The sequence below is a fragment of the Aedes albopictus genome, chromosome 1 (genome assembly GCF_035046485.1).
Source record: "Aedes albopictus strain Foshan chromosome 1, AalbF5, whole genome shotgun sequence".
In the NCBI taxonomy this organism is placed as follows: Eukaryota; Metazoa; Arthropoda; class Insecta; order Diptera; family Culicidae; genus Aedes; species Aedes albopictus.
Window position 1 is genome coordinate 243,622,119 of NC_085136.1, and position 20,514 is coordinate 243,642,632.

Sequence of the window (20,514 nt, forward strand, 5' to 3'; positions counted from 1 at the left end):
GCCAAGGCCATCGCAGAAGGCCGCGCATCCTGCCTCAGAGCTCGGAGGAAAATGCAAAGATTTCGCACCGATGAGGGTAAAATGGAGCGAAGTGAGGCATACAGGGCAGCTAAACTGGCACTGACCAAAGGCGCGTAAGCAAACGTGCAACGATAATCTCTGCCAAACAGCCAACACGACCCCCGGCGTTATGCCTACAAGGTAATCATGGCCAAAACGGGGCGCGTCAACACTCCTTGAACGCCGGGACAGTAGCGAATTTCCAAAGAGGTGGAAAATACAAAACTAGATTGCCCAAACCCGGGAATCTATCTGACAACCCGTCGGCATACAGACCTATCTGCCTTCTGGACATCGCCGGGAAACTGTTATAACGGATCATTCTGCCGAGACTGATTCTCTATACCGAGATGACTCTGGGCTCTCGGAGAACCAGTTCGTCTTACGGAAGGATAAATCGACGGTGGACGGTATTATGATTGTAACCAAAACGCCGAGATAGCGCTCCAAAAGAAGCGAACGGGAACCCGCTATAGCACGATCGTTACGCTGGACGTGAAGAATGCGTTCAACAGCGTCAACTGGACCGCCATTGCACTAAGGGCCAGAATCGCAATCTAGCGGAACAAAATTAATTACTCCAAAACGAAGCATTTCCGACACATGGTGTCTTCGACAAAGTTGCTTGACATCAGCAGGGGCATCTATTGAGAAGAACGTAGTAGTTCGCAAATCGTCCGCATAGGTGGCGCCACCATCTAACTTCTTTGTTTTACGTCCTAGAGACTTGGCGTCTTTGGCAAAGTTGTTCATTTTGGCAAAATAAATAACTCTTTCTCATACGTCAAAATTCCACAGCCTACTGTTTTCGAGTTATTTTAAAAATAAAATACATTCCATGAAAAAACAGTTTTTTAAGCTTATTTTGACATTTTAACTAGAAACCATGTGAGTTTAATTTTTTTCCTAATGTAAATATGTCAAACCAAACACATTCTATGGAAATATATTCAATATTATCATTAAAAATTTGAAATAAAAATACAAATTCGAAAAAAATAGTGTGAATTTCAAGCCTTAATATCTCACAAAGCGCAAAAAATCGCAACTTCAAATTTTCAGCAAACACGAAGCAATACTAGGTGAACATACTGTAAAAAATTTGGAGAGGTATTTTTTGGTGTTTTTGAGATAATAGCTTTTTAGTAACACCATCAATATAAGTTGTGCCAGCGTGTAACTTTTTACTGTTACACATTAGAGAGTTTATGTCTTCGAGAAAGTTGTTTATTTTGACTAAATAAACAACTGTTTCTTAGACGTCAAAATTCCACGGGCTACTGTTTTTGAGTTATTGTATAATAACTAGATTTTATTGATAAAATTTGTCAATAAAACACATTTTGTTGCAATAGTATGAACTATTTTATATTGTTTATGCTTTTACGATACATAGTAGGTCATGAAAATATCAGTTTTGTGGAGCTCCAGTTTCACAATCTCTAGAGATTGATCAACGTCCTTTCCATTCAGGAACAAATCCACGAGCTCTCGGCAAGATATTTTGAGCTCTAAAATTTAAAATGATTGACAAAAAAGGTTAAGCTTAAAACATTTTGAAAATAACATGCAAAAAATTAAAAGTTACTTTGAGCCATACTGACAATAGTATACTGACATTTTCATGGCCTACTATGTATCGTAAAAATTAAAACAATAAAAAATAGTTCATACTATTTCATCAAAATGTGTTTTATTAACAATTTTTATCAATAAAATATAGTTTATATACAATAATTCGAAAACAGTAGGCCGTGGAATTTTGACGTCTAAGGAACAATTGTATATTTAGTCAAAATGAACAACTTTCTCGAAGACATAAACTCTCTAATGTGTAACAGTAAAAAGTTACACGCTTGCACTACTTATATTTATGGTGTTACTAAAAAGCTATTATCTCAAAAACACCAAAAAATACCTCTCCAATTTTTTTACAGTATGTTCACCTAGTATTGCTTCGTATTTGCTGAAAATTTGAAGTTGCGATTTTTTGCGCTTTGTGAGATATTAAGGCTTGAAATTCACACTATTTTTTCGAATTTGTATTTTTATTTCAAATTTTTAATGATAATATTGAATATATTTCCATAGAATGTGTTTGGTTTGACATATTTACATTAGGAAAAAAAATAAACTCACATGGTTTTTAGTAAAAATGTCAAAATAAGCTTAAAAAACTGTTTTTTATGGAATGTATTTTATTTTTAAAATAACTCGAAAACAGTAGGCTGTGGAATTTTGACATCTGAGAAAGAGTTGTTTATTTTGCCAAAATGAACAACTTTGCCGAAGATGCCAAGACTCTAGGACGTAAAATAAAGAAGTTAGATAGTGGCGCCACCTATGCGGACGATTTGCGAACTACTACGCTCTTAGCAATAGATGCCCCAGCTAATGTCAAGCAACTTTGTCGAAGATACCATGTGCCGGAAGTGCTTCGTTTTGGAGTAATTAATTTTGTTCCGCTAGATTGCGATTCTGGCCCTTAGTGCATTGAATGCACCATTCACCACCTAGGAGTCCCGGATATCCTATGCCGGATATTGGAGAGCTACTTCCAGACACGCTCGAGTATGCAGGAGATATGCGGTAGAGATCTCACTCCCTACAACGTTGTTGAATGGATGTGTACGGGGGCGGACAAGTGGAGGTCCGTTACTTCGATGGTCTCCCGAATCGTATTTGAACTACGGCGAAAATGGCGGACCAATCAATAGAAAGTTATGTTGCAGAACTCCGCAGAGCTCTACTATCGAACAAAGTTTGCCGTCGCTCGAAGGCAAACACTGATTGGACCGGTAGTCTATGATGATGGACACCATGGACTACGCGAACGCGATCAGGAGTTAAGAGAACCCCATGAGAATCGAGAGGCTACGGTGAGCGAGGCACGTCATCATGATGAGTGGTTATAATCCGACAACAATATTTCCCGATAGCTACCCGTCCGGTACAAGACGATCTACCGAGCAAGATGGGTCGATCAAGTGGAGGACGATCTGCGGACTGTTCGCAGAGTGTTCGTACAGTCATGAACCAAGCCGAATAGAGACGACTTCTATGTACAAAAGATGATACTGAGACCTTATCTGGCTGGATAGATATGCAAGTATCTTGTTCGTATCCCAATGAGTCCAAGCTTTCTGAAATCGGATGATAGTTGCCAAAGATGCAAATTTTTCAGTTTCGTGGATAGTCGTTTAACCTGCTGGTATTTCACGCAATAAAAAATATAGGCTTCTGATCCTCCTTGATATATTGATTCGTTCTTAGATCTAGCAGAGTTCACAAAGTGCCAAATGAATGATAAAGTACCACGTACCGTTCTGTAGCATATTTTTACACTTTTTATTGACGCATACTGTACGCAAATGAAGATTTTGAGGTTTTCAAAGTCGACGTCATTGGATGGCACGTTTAGTGATAAAACGTTACTTCGCTATCCGTACACAACATCAGCGAACTTACATCATAAAGAAGATACCAAATCAAAGACAAGTTAATAACAGAACATCTTAAAGCGTAGGACGTAACGTCCACTTGAAGAACCTCAACGCAACACTAGCTCAAGATCTACATCACTCTTCTACAAAGCCAAAGGGTCAAGATTGAAAGCAGCAACTCACCTGTGTTGCAAACTGTGCCTCCCCTGCGGACTCGCCAGCAGGTCGCTATTGCTTCGCTTATCGTGATGGCCTCCTCCTCCTGCTCCTCGATGTCCGGAACTGGAACTCCGATGGTGATCCCGATCCCTGTAGTCCATCACTCCGGTTCCCGTCCGATGGCCGCATGATTTCCCCACTGTCCCCGAACCCCCGCCACCGCCCCCATGCTTGGAAGAGCTGTGATGGTGCTGTAGGGTGCCGCCTCCTCCGCCATCTTTCCGATCGCCCGGATCGGTGTTCTGTTTCAGGGTTTGCAGCTTCGCTAGGGGAATGATATCACAGTTCTGCGGCCGGTGCCAGACGGTTTTCTGCGAAGCCACGTTGTAGTAGTAGAAACGGCAGGTGTTTGTGTCGAACAGCTCCCACCACTGGGATGCATCGGTGCGCTTGATGTTGACGCCCTGCGAAGGAGAAGAGAAGCGGGCATGAGTGAGGGTGGATTCAGTGGTGAGTCAGGCCAGTTGTTGTTTTATTTTGGAAATAGGACGGCTTCAATAGCACCATCACCACGTGCAACTGTTTTAATTGATATTGTAAACATCGCTGCTACAGACACTAGACACATCGGATTAACAGCAGCTTGCAAAGAGGTAAATAAATAAACGCAGCTTGATTCTGGGGATTGGAGATCGACATTTTTGCATTTATGTTGAACGGAAATCATGATGATCTAATGAGCTTTAGATAATTATTTCTTTTGGAAGTTTTTTATTAGTCTTCATTTGGAACACCTTCGTGAACTTCATCAGCCATGGAAGAAAGTATGCAGAGGCCATCACCGTTATCATTGATGCAATGTCAAAGCCAAAAGCATCTCAACCTTTGTGCCTAACAGTAACGAACCACTCAACATCTTATCCGTTTTCTGGAGTAACGTAACCATCAACGATGTCGCCGAACGAGGTTTTAGTTGCTTTATGGATGAACAGATGAACAAGTTGGGCCTTTGGGATGCGCCAATCAACTCTATTTGCCACCAAGTCAGCAGTCGGATGCCATCCAGACAAAATTCCTTAAGTCTTCAGCAAGAAAGTCTTAAGTCTTCAGCAAGATCTTCACCAACAAAACGAAGGTCAAGCTTTATCTGCGAGGATATTCTACTCCAGTATTTTGGTCAGAGCGTCCGGTATCCGACAGTATGGATGGTACCGCCTAAAAGATAAATTTAACGACTTCAGAGTCTGAGGGTATTGAAGATAGCAGACCTATCGGACTGGAATGCACTAATAGTGGTCACCGAAGCCCAAAAAAAGAATACGGATCTGCACCACTTTTCAACGTGTTTGAACGACATCCTCGAGTCCAACCAATATCCGCTGGGTAACTTCAGCGTTTCGGATGTTTTCTCGTAGATGACAGGATATCAGTAGCCATATCGACCTTTCCGATGCCTTCAATCTTCAGGTAAAGGCGTATGAAAGCTGACAAACTCTCCTAACCGTCAACTCAACATCCAGGCTATACCAATTCATCCGCTTATCCTTCGGCATCAAGTCAGCCTCTGGGGCATTCCAGTAGATAGTAGATGCAATTTTAACAGAACTCCAATTCTCCTACTTCTACCGTACCGGTTCACCGTCAGAATATTAAAAAAATGCAAGCTTCAGCATAGAACATGTTAACGACCCCTAAAAGCAATCAGCCAAATGTCCAAAAGTCTCACCCAGTCAAAGAAATCTACAAAGGGTTTAGCAGCCTTGAAATTTGCCGTCATCCGATTCCATTGTTTGCTCACTGATACCTACTGTGACCGTAAAACATTTGTTGGAAAAAGAGAATACCCGGTTCTACCAATAAGATACTGATTGGCTCAAAAAGGTTACACGCTAGGCGTCAACTCCTTCTCACGACTAAGATATTCAGTACGTGTCAATCGACAGTTTTGGCTACATTCACATAGATGAGAAGTACGAACTGGAAAGCACTTTTAAGGATGCTGTAAAGTAATGTTCGGAATTCCTGCCGCTAAAGTACAATGTCACTCAAGAGGAAACCAAAGCAGATCCAGTTCTAAACGAAATCGCCCAATAAGTTCAGCAGGGCCCGTCTACAAAAAGAAGTGACGTCAGTGAATATTGGCAACGGTTTTCCATTCCAAAAAAGGTTTGTTAGTTAGTAACTGATTACCTTGGTTCTGGTAAACGGTTAGTATCCCATCGAAATACCAGAAGAAAGTTCTCCAGATGCTACGCAATATATACTGGCAGCTATGTATACTGCCGTTCTACGCCCGATTGTCCCATGTTATATGGGAATCCCATATAACATGGGACAGTTATGCGTAGAACGGCAGTATACTGGCCAACCATCAATGACAGCATCGCGTAACTCATTTGTTCTTGTAAGGAATGTATGATGCCTGCCAAACCAACACCAGCAAGAAACTAGCTGGAATCCTGAATGGTACCACATAAATCCGGAGGATCCGAGGTGGGTGAAGTCCCCAACCACCTCTAAAGTGTCTCCGTCTATCGTAATACTGCTACCTAGGCTTGTCCTATCGCTCGCAGTTCCGCCGGCTTTGGCTTTGACGCATTCACCATCAGTCCGACTTTTGCTGCTTCACGTTTCAGGCAGGTATACAGTTACTTACTTACCTTACTGATCAGGCTAAGGCCTGGGTGGCCTCTGTTGTACATAGTAGCCGTCTCCATTCCACTCGGTCCATGGCTGTTTGTCTCCAGTTCCGCACCCTGCGTAGGGTCCGCAGATCGTCCTCCACCTGATCGACCCACCTAGCTCGCTGCGCACCACGTCTTCGCGTACCGGTAGGATGACTCTCGAGAACCATTTTAGTCGGGTTGCTATCTGACATCCTGATGACGTGACCCGTCCACCGTAGCCTCCAGATTTTCGCGGTATGGACGATGGTTGGTTCTCTCAGCAGCTGATGCAGCTCGTGGTTCATTCGCCTTCTCCAAGTCCCGTCTTCCATTTGCACTCTGCCGTAGATGGTACGCAACACCTTCCGTTCGAAAACTCCAAGGGCGCGTTGGTCCTCTGCACGTAGGGTCCATGCTTCGTACCCGTAGAGGACTACCGGTCTAATCAGCGTTTTGTAGATAGTTAACTTCGTGTTACGGCGATCTTTATTCGGTCGTAGAGTTTTGCGGAGTCCAAAGTAAACACGATTTCCTGCCACAATGCGCCTCTAATTTCTCTGCTGGTGTCGTTGTCGGCGGTCGTCAGTGAGCCCAGGTATACAAATTATTCAACCGCCTCGATTTCATCACCGTCTCCCTGGAGCCCTTTGCCATCATGCACTTTGCCTTCGACACATCAATGACTAATCCGATGCGCCCGGCTTCACTGTTTAGTCGGATGTACGTTTCCGCCATCGTCTCAAATTTACGAGCAATAATATCAATTTCATCAGCGAAACCAAGCAGATGAACGGACTTCGTGAAAATCGTTCCACTTGTGTGCTGCACCTCCTCGGTAAACAGACGCTCGGGTCGTACCTCCTCAATCTAGCTGAAGTCAGAAGGACAACAGTGCCAAGGCTGCACTACCAGCTAAGACCAAGCCCACTCATGGGCTCAATCAAGCGTGTTAAGGTTAAGTAGAGCCCCGAACAAAGAAGCGAACCGCACCGGTCGCTGCTAAGTAGGGCTCGAAAGCGAAAAGTTTACGTACGGTTCGTAGCAGGGCTTAGAATATAGAGACACGCAAAGTACGGTCTCTATCCGTAGGCTCGTGCGCTCTCTCGCGTTTACCTCTCTGGGTAGCGTAAAGAGGAGACGGAAGAACATGAGTATGGATTTGTTGCCAGGTATATAGTTTCTAGAGAATGATTTTCTTGTTTTGGATAGGTAGGAATTTATTTTAGTTTGTATCAAATATTTGAAATTTTCAACCAATCGATATCATAGATCGTTACACGAATAACACAACAAATTGTCTGACATAGAATTGTGATAGAGTGACAATACAAACGCAGAAAAATAATACGTTTAAATTGACAAGCTTTGTTTAAGTATGTTATGAATAAAGTTTTCGCTTCTTCGCCAATTTTAGGATCATGCATATCGAAAATGTATTGATTTTCTCTTAAAAATAGTTACGATTGCTCATAATCGCACCTTTATTTTTGATTCGACCGATCGTTTCGAAACTAATATTTGAAGAAATGTATAGTGATTCAGTGAATTTTGCTGTTTTAACACGTACATGTTTGAGCCGCGTTTTCTACGCAGCAAGTAAAGCTTAGTTTCACACATTTAGAAAAATGTACAAATAAATAACTCGCGAAGTTCCTTCCGACAAGTTTCAAAATTATCGTCATCCGACGCAGATTCCGGCGAGAAGATGTGCGTATTTTCTATTGCGATTTTTTTTCGACTTAAACTTTGATGCGATAAATTTCGTCGTACTCATATTTCGCTTTTGATTTCGCTGCCAATCTCAGTCGCAGGGTTTTTGCAACTCGCCCGATATTGCGACAGTTTTCGCCGGCCGTCTCAATGTTTACCATTAAGGTCTTTTGTTCTCGGTCCACCAGCTGGTCATGTTTACACAACAAAATCAGCTGGTTCACCGATGTTTACGTTCATCCTTATTGTTCTTGGCTACCAGCTGTTTATGTTTTCATAACAAAATCAGCTGGTTTCGTCTGAATCGGGGAAAGAAGGCGAAAATGTGTCAAAAATGTTAGGTTAGTACTATATTAGGGCGAGTTCAATTTCGTCGCCAAAGTCTGATTATTCGTAAAAAATACAATAACCCGAAAAGAAACTATTTGACGGTAATAAGTGACCACAAGGTTTTCTTTCTTCACTTTCCGGGCTGAGATCCTCCGCTTTGAAAGAGCTGTGCCTCGCGTTTCGTTTTGTCGTGTATGTTTCAAAAAGGCAAAAGAGTTTTGGTTTGATTGCTGTTTTTGTTTTGTTTCCAGCATCCAAAAGATCGCAATATATATATTAAGATTTGCGAGTGATGCTTTGTAACTGTGACTGAGTATAGAATTAGCTGATGTTAAAATACACGTTAATGAAAAAAGGTTGCGCAAACTTATCGCAGACTGTTAGAAGACAGCTTCCACTATGACTAGGATTCAAGAATCTTGACCTACGCGAAGTTGTACAGGAGACAACTACGTTATAAATGTGTTGGAAATGCAAGGGATGTAATTATTCAATGAACCTAATTATTAAAAAAGATGCTCATAATCTCAAATTCAGATAAATATCTTGCGAGAAAAGCAACATGAATATTGAAGAGATGAATATTATTTTAGATAAAAACTCAACCTACAAGTCATACAGTAAGCAACAAACATATAATTAAAAAAAAAGATTGCTTGAATTCCGGGATTAAATACAATCATAAATTATTGAGAAAATTATATCTTTAAACGTACCAAAACTGGTACAAATCTCCAAAGGTATTATTTATTTGAATTCAGTTTTTACTAACAGTTTTCAGTCTTATCCAAAACCCCATCTTTCATAATATGAGCACAAATTATTATACTGAATAAGATTTGCAATAACCCCATAGAAATACACAAAATATTGCGATGATTTACAGAAGTGCAAAAAACCGATGGTTCGGAGAGAATAGAGACCACCGGTGCGCAAAGGCGACCGATCATTATTTTACTCACATGGAAACGAACGACCGGTGCGAAAATGGGTTGATAACGAAATTAAAAATCGTTAACGACGTGCTGTTGCGTGTGTAGTATTAAGCCCACGGGTGGGCTTGGTCTAAGCACACAACTTTTAGCTGGCGGCCTTTGTCATCGCTTGATCCGTGGAAGCTTGTGAGGACCAGAACTATGAACGTTGGACGCTCTCCTTATCGACTCACCGTTTTGCAGCCCAAACCTAGTGAACTGGTTTGGCTTAAATGTTGAGAGTCGCCAAAGAATTACGTAAATTTTGATTTGTATTAAATTGACTGAGTTTTAATAACTACATCATCAGTTCCAGATATACGATTCGATCTTCCCGTATGAAATCCAGCTACATATTTCATGAGCAACCTCATGATACATCAGTCTCACTTGTTGTCATGAGTATACATTCCCAGCGTCGAAGATTGGCACACACCGATCTACTTGTTGCAACTTTCAATGATTTATTCAGTGGTGATAATTTCACCGGAACGAAATGATCACTGAACCGATTTCTAGACCAGACGTCGACCATCGCTTACCACATTCGTACGAATCAGTGCACCACGTTTTTTTTTCTTCTTCCACGATGTTGGTAAATCACCAGTGCCACCTCCCACTCTCAGCCCTTGTAAAACACCCAAAACCCTCACAAACCGAAGAAAACAAAACTCGACAATGCCATATTGTGTGTGTAGGACCCCCTCGCATGGTAAACGATCAACATCAGAGGGAGACAAACCAGATGAACGGCCTTGCGTGACTCCAAGCGAATAGTCAGTGCCGAATCCGTTGGATGTGCCATATGTATGCGCACCACAACGCCGGCATTGAATGACACGATACGGTGCGTAGTGGTGGAGAGGTGGAGTGAAATGCTTAACCCTTTAACGCTCATGGTGTCTATAGAGCACCATCACTTTTTGGCGAATCCAACCTAAACCAGCTCATTTCAATATGTTATAAGAGCGTTTGGGAAGAGGAGCTAAGCTTATAAGAGTACTTGTATACTCTAATTACACTAGTTTACAGCATTTTTGAACTCGGTAAGCTGATGATCATTTTTGGTGTAGAATCATGCCCTGAGTTCAAAAACGCGAAGGAAAAAAAATACAGTAGAGCAGAAATTTTTTCGACTTTCCATACAAGGTTGATGATTTGAAATCGATTTTTGTTCTATTTTTAAGCAAAGTCGCTTATTGCACACATTTCATTCTCCGTAATCAATGCTCCGATTGAGCTGAATTTTTTACTGTAACTCGCCCACATATAATATATCAAATAAACGTTGAGAAAGAATTTTTAAATAGTTTTTTTTTCTTTTTGAAAAAATATATTTCTTCATATATTTTTGGAAATTTTGCTAAAATTTAAAAAGATCGTCCCAAAAACTCGCCAATATCTTGAATTTCATCAATCTGACGCAAAACCTAAATTCAGATGATCGAAAGGTATTGTATTCAGCTTTTAATTTATGGAAAAAGATTTAAAATTGGTTGAATAAAACGCAAGATATTTGAATTTCAGTAAATTCCATATTTTAAAAAATTGTAAAACTCGATATTGAGCCAAAACTCAAAAACTGCTCTACTTAAATTTTTTTGAAGCGCGGTTTCGAAATCAGCACTAAATTGCACTTCAAAAATTTTGGTCGTTGGCAAAAGTTCACAATTTTCGTTTTATTTTGTAAACTAAATATTGGTGCAATAGTAAAACTATTGATAAATTATTAAAAACTTTTTTTACGATTTCAAATATTTGTCCATAAAGAATCCAATGTTCAAACATCTTGTTTGACGCGATCGAATTTTCATTAGTGTCAAACTGCGATGAACAAATAGTTGACCCTATGTACTTCAACCCTATGTACTTCATGCCTTATGGCTATAGCCATATATAGTTTCCACTTCGTACGTACTGTGCAAAAAGATAGGACAAGGAACGGTCAAGAAATGATTTCGCTGTTAAAATTTCTTGAGTGGTTCGCAGCTGGAAAGAAATGAAAATTGTGTAACGCTCGTAACGCCTGCCGCGCAAATCAAATGGAGCTGTCACTTTTTCTTGCGGAAAAATATTCCGTTCAATTATTCCTCAAGGAAAAGTGACATTTCTTCCCATACTAATCAGTTGTCAAAATTCCTTTGGTAATTAGAGGGATTTTTTCTGGAGTGCTATTATTCCGTAAGGAAAAGTAACGTTTCTCCACAGACAAACAGACGTAACACTGACAAAATTTCCATCGCCCACGGTTTTAACGATCTTTTTAAATCTCCGCAGTTGTTACTTTCACAACTAGAGGCGCGCGCATAGTTTTTGTTCGCGTTTGACGTTTCACACTAGCGCCTGCTATTGACGACATTGCGAAGCTCAGTGCTTCGCGCAATATCGTCACCAGCTGGTGCTAGTGTGAGTGAGCGATGAATTTTTAAGGAATTTGTTCCAAGTGTTACGTCTGTTTGTCTGTGGTTTCTCCCCATACTGAATCAGTTGTCAAAATTACTTGCGGAAAAAGATGGAATTTTACTTGAGCGCTCTACTTGGCAACAAGAAACTAAGTTTTACACTATAAAAAAGTTTGGTTGTAGTATCAAAATCTCTATACATAGATACATAATTCTTTAGATATATACTATCAAAATTGAGAGTCGCTATTAGCAACGGTGCATTTCATGCCAATTCCCCTAATGTTGGTACAGTATGGGGCTGCTTGAGGATGTTTTATTTTTGTTATTTTGCTCGCTTAGCTTTTATCTCAGCAAATTACGATGAATCTTTTGGAGGCTCTTGGCCACGGATTGGTCACGCAAAGCAGCACCAGCGTTCCCCGGTGCGTTTGCCCACCATAGGTACGTGCAAATTAGATTGGTTTCGCAGGTGAATTGCCAGTGAAATTGGGTGGATAAACACATGTAAAAAGTGCGAAGTTTTTCACTGGAAAGTGAAGGAAATTATCGACCGAATGCCAAATAACTACCAAAGAGGATTGAATGCCCTAATGAGTGGCAATTAAGAGATGCTTTTGATGTTTTGAATAGATTACAATGTCTTATGCGAATGGATACACGGCGTATAATGTTCAATTGGTTGTAGCTATTATATGAGCTGTTCAGTTGACTGTACTGTACAACAACTGAAAGTGTAATAACCGAACGATCAGTGATCTATTCTGAAACATCATTGCCACAAACAAAACCTTTCATTGGCTTCTAGCCACTTTAACCTCGGCGAAGGAATAATTGTAAGAACTTCAGCGAAAACTTCTAGGTGTCACATGACCTGGAAAAATCATAGGAAAACTCTTAAAGAAATCTCCGAGAGAATTTTTGGAGGATATTCCTGAAAACCCAAAAATAAATTCCTGGATATAAGTATCTGGTGAATCTAAGAGAAATATTAAAGAAGCCACTAAAAAAATCCAGAAAAGTTACTGCAGATATTCGTGGAAGACGTGCTGCAGGAACTCCAGCAAGAACTTTTGGATGAACCCCAGCAGGAATCACAGGAAGAATGCCTGTAAAATTTTACGGAAATTTCTTTGGAAGTCCACGGGAGAATTCATAGAGGAACTTCCGGAGGAAATCCTGAAAAAAAATGTGATTTGAATGTATGTTCTCTGTGATATTGATAAGCTACTCTATTTCCTATCCCTGATGACAATTTCTCTGCTGTGCTCCTCTCTCTATTGGCGCCGACAATACTCAACAACGCAATGAATCAATCGGCCACTACAAACAAGCGCGGCCACTACACGTGTCGTGCAGCTTTGATTTCCATGAAGCGGATCGCCGAAGGCAGGAACTGAAATCGGCGCTATTTTCAAAACACTTTTATTTTCTAAGGCTGTGACCATAGTGGGTAAGGTGAGATGCGATCGGATGCGATAAGTTATGAGATGAGAAGAGGGAAGTTCGATAGGCCATAGTGCATGAGGTTTTCAATGAGGGTGCGCATGTTGTTTTCACATCCTTTTTCGCCTATTTCGTGCGCATCAACGACTCGCGTGATTTGATCGATGAAGTCGCTTGTATGTTGAAGCGCTTCTTTGGATGTGGGTAGTGAAATGATCGTTTCATCTGTAAGAGCGGAAAGATAGAATGCACCTGCTTTTTGTTTTGCGCGGGCCGTTTTTTTTTTGCTATAACTTAGTCAGTTTTGATCCTGTTGCAATAGCAAAAACCGACCAGTTCAAAAAACAAATCTGGTGTAACTGTACAAGATTGAGATTATTGAATTAATCATTTGATAAAAGAATGTATAAAATGTAATTATATCCGCGTGAGGGATGTCTTTATCTATACACATATTTTTACTTTCCGGACTGAGCTATCTGAGTGTTGATTTCAAATTAAATCAATATGAGACTGTTATACTGATTTTCGGCATTAAAACATTACTTTATTGTGCTGATCTCGGCAAAAAGAAACAAAAATTCGGCAAGTATGTATTATTTGAGGGTATAGATTTTTTTTATTACAAAATTTTCGGCGACATCTACGAGAAAAGATGTCTCTAGGGTGTCTACTACCTGGAAAAACCTGGAAAACCGGGAATCCTCAGGGAATTTTATTTAACAGGGAAAAACCTGGAATACTCAGGGAATTTCTTGAGTACTCAGGAAAATTTTACTCCGAAAAAAAAAAATCATTGGGTCGTATGAACCTGGTAGTAAATATCCATATAGAAATTTCGCCACAAGGATTTTTTTTTCCAGAAATTCCGTCAGAATTTCTTTCTGGAACTTCTTTAACAATATCTCCTGGAATGTCTCCCAGGATTTCTTATAAAATTCCATTCCGCTATTTTTCTTTGTATTCCTTTTTGATTTTTTTCCGGAAAGGTATACTTCCGGATTCCTTCCAGGATTCCTGAATTCCAACCGATTTCTCCTAGAGTTTTTCACGGGGATGCTATTTCTTCTCAGAGTTCCTCCAGTGTTTTGCTCAAAGAAATCTTCGTAGGATTTCTACCAGAATTTATTCCGAATACTCTATAAGAATGTCTGTCGGGATAAACCGTGGAATTTCTTTCGGCACTCCTCACGAAAATTTTACCCGATTCCTTCCGGTGTTCCTCTTGGGACTTCCTTAGAAGATCTTCACAGAACGTTTTTCAGAGTTGCTAAAGAAGTTATTCCTGGGGTTCCTACTAAAGTTTCTCCAAGGATTTCTGAAGGAGTTTTCACGAATTTACTGCAAGAGTTCCTCAAGAGATTTCTTTTATTTTTTCCTGTGATATCTTCAAACCATTGCTTTGGGCTTTCTTCGAGATGTTCTTCCTGGTCTCCTACAGGAATTTGTTAAAAGTTTTTGCGATGTTTATTTTGAAGTTTTACCTGAGATTTTTCTCGGAGTATCTCCTGGAGCTTCTCTCAGAAGGTTCCTTCCGATGTTGGTCATGAGATGTCTCTCAGAGCTTTTCTTAATTAAAATACCCTGGATTTTCCCCTAAGATTTTTTTTTCCAGAGTGCCTTCTAGGATTTCTACAGGAGTTATTGCTGATATTTCTCATTGAATTCTTCTCTTGCATATTTTCAGAGTTTCTTGTAGTTGTACCGGATTTCTTATAGTGATCCACCTGAGAGTTTTTACAGATATTCTGTGCATTATTCCCAAAATTCTTCCCGGAATCTTTACCAGAAATTGTCCCGAGATTCTGGATATTCCTTCAGGAATTTATCCCAAAGTAATTGCAGGGATTCTTCTACGGGTTTTCCTCAGAATGTCTCCTGAGATAACTTACGAAATACCTTATAGGAAATTCATGGAGAAATATTCGAGGGAATTCAAATAAAATCTTGCGAGAAACTCCGCAAAGTGTTATTGAAGAAATCACGACAGGAACTTCAGGAAAAACCTGAGAAAAAATGAGACATCTCGAAAAAAGTTCGAGATAATAGTAATCCCGAGAAAAAATATTAAGGACATCCAAGGAGGAATTCTGAAAACCATATGGAATCTTGAAAGCAGCTGCGAACGAAGTTCCGTGAGGAAAACAAGAGGAATATCGGAAAACTATCGGTGAAAATAAAATAGTTTATGGATAGCTGTCCCGGAAAACCGTTAAAAAAGGCATGGACACTGGCTTCAGCCGGCGGCTGTACCGATTGAACGAAACTTAACACGGAGTGGCTACGGATAAGAAGCTATTCTCGTGAAAATTTTCATCGGTCGGAGCGGGAATCAAATCCTCATCCATCCGTACTCTAACCGCATGGCTACGACATTCTTGAAGAAACTTTGAATAGTTTTGGATGGATCTTCAGGAAGAATCCAGCGAGAATCTCTAGTATATCGGAAAACCTTTGCAAAAAATATCGGGACGTACTCAAACAGATATCTCGTGTGAAAGAATCTTGCGGAAAGCCAGGAAGATACTTTGGAAGAAATTCCAGGAATAATGCTCAGAAATATTGGAAGAATTTTTGAAGAGTAGGGGAACTTACGTATTTTTCGGCAGTTTTGTTCTCTTGGTCATGGGGGGTTTTTTGAAACCTGTTGAACTCAGAGTTGGCATCAAATCCTTCCCAACCAAATTGAATATGATCAAGTTTTAGGCAATTTGACCGGCATAAATCCCTCATGACGAAAAGAACAAACCTGGCGATGATACCCTAAGTCATCCTTTATAATTTTTAGAAAATTTGGGTTATTTTTTAATTATAAACTTTCAAAATTTCATCTGGAAAAACCTGGAAAACTCAGGGAATTTTATTTTGAGTTATGAGTAGACACCCAAGTACACAATATTCATCATATATTAGGTAAAAGAGTATCAATCGAAATCGATGTCACACTCTTTTCTAGTTTTGCCTGGCAAAGAAAAAAGCAGAACCTTTCAATCAGAATCCTTTTAGCAATTGAGTTGAATACCATAAAACCCTTAAACTTTCTAACTTGCACATGAATAGCATGCACTGAACAAACGGCCATATCAAACATTGATCACTTCATTTAAATCCCGAACATAGAAAATATTTTTTTTTTATACACATATAATAACATAAATATTTATGCTGTAAAAACTTAAACGATTTGATGGAATACTATTCTATATGCAATGAAATATGTTATTTTACATGGCGATCGATAGACAGTAAGATAAATTTTTATTACGTCTGGTTCATCAAAATGCAAGTCATGTGAAAAAGCATTGAGTTATATTTAAAAACAACAACATATTAACGCATTTTATATTACCTACTAGCATTCCCAACACATTAAATCCGCATTGCTTTACATACACAACGAGCGCAATCATAAAATCCATACCCGACAAGCATTCTCTTGCGTTCTCTTGCGTTCACATGCGTCGAAGCAGCTCCATCGCATCTCCGCACTCATCGCAACTCATCTACTATGTACGGTTCATGCGTTCTGCATATAGTTTCCACAGAGTGTGCTTCGACGCTTATCCGATCTCTTATCTCTTTGCATCGCACCTTACCCACTATGTGCTCAACGTAATTCAGTCAACGAGCCGAACCGATTATTCATTGAAAGAGGAAACATGATGCCTATTCATATAACGGTACCATCAACTCAACTCGGATGGATGAGAGAAAAACAACATCACATGCAAATATTTTGCTGCATAGCAGAGTCGATGAACGCCCATCATAGTCCGTAACTGTATGGAGCAGGAATGGCAATTATACTGACGTCACTCTAAAAAAAGAGGCAAGCGCTGAGGGGCTGAGGATTGCATTAAACTTTTTTTTGGAAAATCGCGTGGAAGAATGGTGTTGGGAAAACACATTGAAAAGTAAACATTGCACTTTTCATTGTCAGGCAGTCTGTCGACCGGAGAATCCAATGCGAGAGAAGAATTTTAACTGGCATGCGAGCGGCGATGTTTGCTTGAAGGTGAAAATAAAAATTATGAATTTTGCATGATGTCTCCTGCATGGTTTAGTGGTACAGGCGGCACCAAAACCTCGGAGTCCGAAGAAATATACTGTTGCATCGAAATATTTAAAAAACTAAATGGATTCGATGATTTTAGTTTGAAAGCAGTTGACTAGACATTTTGAACTAATTACTTTCAGTCCTGAGCACCCATGCTGGTGCAGAGGGCCGAATTGAAAGATCTCCATGCTAGTCGATTGCTCGCTATCGCCTTGACCTGTGTCCAGGTCAAACTTCCTTTATTTCCTTATTGAGGCTGCGTCGCCATAAGCATCTGGGTCTGCCTCTGCTGCGATGTCCTGCTGGGTTCCAGCCTAACGCTTGTTTACAGATTTCGTTTCCGCCCCTGCGTAGAGTGTGGCCGACCCACCTCCACTTTCGCTCCCGAATTTCCGTCGCTATCGGCTTTTGATGACATCGACGATGGAGCTCCACGTTGGAGATCCAATTGTGAGGCCCACCATGCACGAATTATATACCAAAGGCATCTATAGATGAAGACCTGCAGCCGTTGAGTTTTCTCCGCTGATACACACCAGGTTGCACTGAAGTATAGCAGCACAGATTTCACGTTCGAGTTTAAAATTCGGATTTTGGTGCGTCGACTAATCAGATTGTTTTTCCATACGTTTCTTAAACTCGCAAAAGCAGCCCTCGCCTTCTTGATCCGTGCACCTATGTCGATCTTGGTAAAGCTGGAAGGGTTGACCGTGTTTACATCCAACGATTTGGTCTTGTTGACGTTGATAGTAAGACCTGCCGCTGAGGAGCGATTGGCAAGATCATCGAGGTTGCTCTGCATATTAGAGCGCCGTTGAGCTAGGAGAGCAACGTTATCAGCCAGTTCGAGGTAATTTAGTTGCTCCATGGTAATGGGTTGCCACAGCAATCCATGATTTGGTTCACGATCAATCGCACCAACCAGGATCTCGTCGATTACGATGAGGAACAGTAGCGGTGATAGTATACACCCTTTCCTCACTCCAGCAACGGCCCGTATGGGATCGGACAAAACACCGTTGTGCAGTAGTCTGCACGAAAATGCTCTGCAGTGTGCTTCAATGAGGCCGATGATTTTCTCAGGTACACCCTTGCGCCTTAAGGCTTCCCACATGTTTCCGTGATTGAGACGGTTGAAAGCTTTTTCGTAATCAATGAACACCAGGTAGATAGACTCTTGGAATTCATTGATTTGCTCCAGGATGATACGGAACTTGATGATTTTGTGGCTATATCGGTCTTTTTTTTCTACTCATAGTATAAGGTAGTAGAGATCAAAGTGGATAATGAAATGATAGATATGATAGAATTCGCTAGGTAGCGATCAAGTGTGAAATTGTATAGAAGGTGAAATTAGGCAAGTAGGACATGTATTGAACGAATACATCGAATGCGTGAAACTTCTGCCGTGCGACCTGTGCTTTTAAACAGATCGGCTTGGTTGGTAGTTCATACCACCTTGCCAAGACTGGCAAAAATTTTAGGCATCCGACTGCCTATGTATTGTTCTGTTTTCATCACAAATTCTATCGATCGGTAGCAGAACAATACATAGGCAGTCGGGTGCCTGAAACTTTTGCCAGTCTTGGTAAGGTGGTATGAACTACCAATTAAGCCGATCTGTTTAAAAGCACAGGTCGCACGGCAGAAGTTTCACGCATTCGATGTATTCGTTCAATACATGTCCTACTTGCCTAATTTCACCTTCTATACAATTTTCACACTTGTTCGCTACCTAGCGAATTCTATGATATCTATCATTTCATTATCCACTTTGATCTGTACTCCCTTATACTATGAGTAGAAAAAAAAAACGATATAGCCACAAGTTATTAATAGAATACGGTCGATAAATCAGAATATGATGATACGGAGCGTGACAATATGGTCCACACAGGATCGTCCGGCACGGAATCCTGCTTGCTGCCGTCGGAGAGTTGCGTCAATTTTCTTCTGTATCCGGTTAAGGATCACTTTGCAGAGGACTTTGAGAGCAATGCACAGCAACATGATACTCCGTAGTCAGGTCACTCTTTTTGAGCACCTCTATTAAGACGCATCCAGTCGACCGGAAATGTTGCGGTTTCCCATATGTTGCACAATAGTTTATACAGCAGTTGTGTAGATACTACGGGGTCAGCTTAGGGCATCTCAGCTGATATGCGATCGGCCCCTAGTCAATTTCATGCTACGGATAACTGTTTCTCCATGCCCTGCAATGATGGAGCTTTGGTGTTGACGCAGGTAATGCGTCGGACCCTTGGCAGTTGCTTGAAAAAGGTTTCCAAAGTGCCCGAGCCAGCGTTTCAGCTGATTAGCCGAGCTGTCCAGATGTGTCTTTCGGCATCGTAGCATTCATTTTAGTCTCACTAAGGCGACGTGAGACATCGTAGAGGAAACGAATGTCGCCGGTATTTGCGGCTTTCTCGCCTTCGTCGGCTAGGGAGTCCGCCCACGCTCTTTTGTTCCGCCTACATGAGTACTTCACTTCCTTTTCGAGTACCGAATACCGCTGACAGACTACGGCTTTGGCTCCTCGTGTTGTCGCTCCATGTGTCATCTGTGATCCACTGCTTTCTCTGGGTGAGTAACTCACCTAAATTATCCTCACCGATGGCGATGAAGGCGTTTTTTATGGCGTTCCATTAATCTTCTACGCTTCCACCTTTCGAAATATCTGCAGCACGGTTCCCCAGCTCCTCGACAAAGAACCTTTTCACCCTAGCGTCTTCCAGTCGGCGTGTGTTGAACCGGCCTCCGATCTTCTCCTCCTGTCGATGGATCCTCGCAATGCGCAGCTAGATCTCGCCTATTAAGAGATGATGGTTGGACGTAATGTCGGCGCTACGTTTGTTCCGCACATCATCCGTCTCCATTTCCGGCTGATGCATATGTGGTAGATTTGATTTTCCGTGACGCCATCACGGGAAACCCATGTCACTTTGTACACTGGTCGATGGGGAAAGAGCGATCTCCCAATCACCATATCATTGTTGCCACAAAACTCTGCAAACAGCTCTCCGTTTTCGCTCATTTCTCCGAGACCATGGCGTCCCATGACGTGCTCATAGTCCGAGTTGTCGGAAACAACCTTCGCGTTGCAGTCGCCCATGAGGATCTTGATATCAGTTGTTGGAATCTTATCCATGGCATCATTCAGTTGACTGCAAAAGTTCTTTTTGCATCGATTGGCGAGTAACATTGGATCATGGTAAGGTTTCGAACCCGTGTTCTGAATCTGGCTACAACTATTCTCTCATTAATAGG

At 41.0% G+C, this 20,514-nt stretch overlaps 1 protein-coding gene across 3 annotated transcripts in view; it reads right to left on the bottom strand.

Moving 5' to 3' along the window:
• Nucleotides 1-20,514, bottom strand: part of LOC109425248 (uncharacterized) — a 163,273-nt gene that overhangs the window by 13,714 nt on the left and 129,045 nt on the right. For all 3 annotated transcript variants that reach the window (XM_019700496.3, XM_019700497.3, XM_019700495.3), the window contains exon 3: nt 3,687-4,126. In XM_019700496.3, coding sequence (XP_019556041.3) covers nt 3,687-4,126 — 440 coding nt within the window. The remainder of the gene's footprint in view (nt 1-3,686; nt 4,127-20,514) is intronic.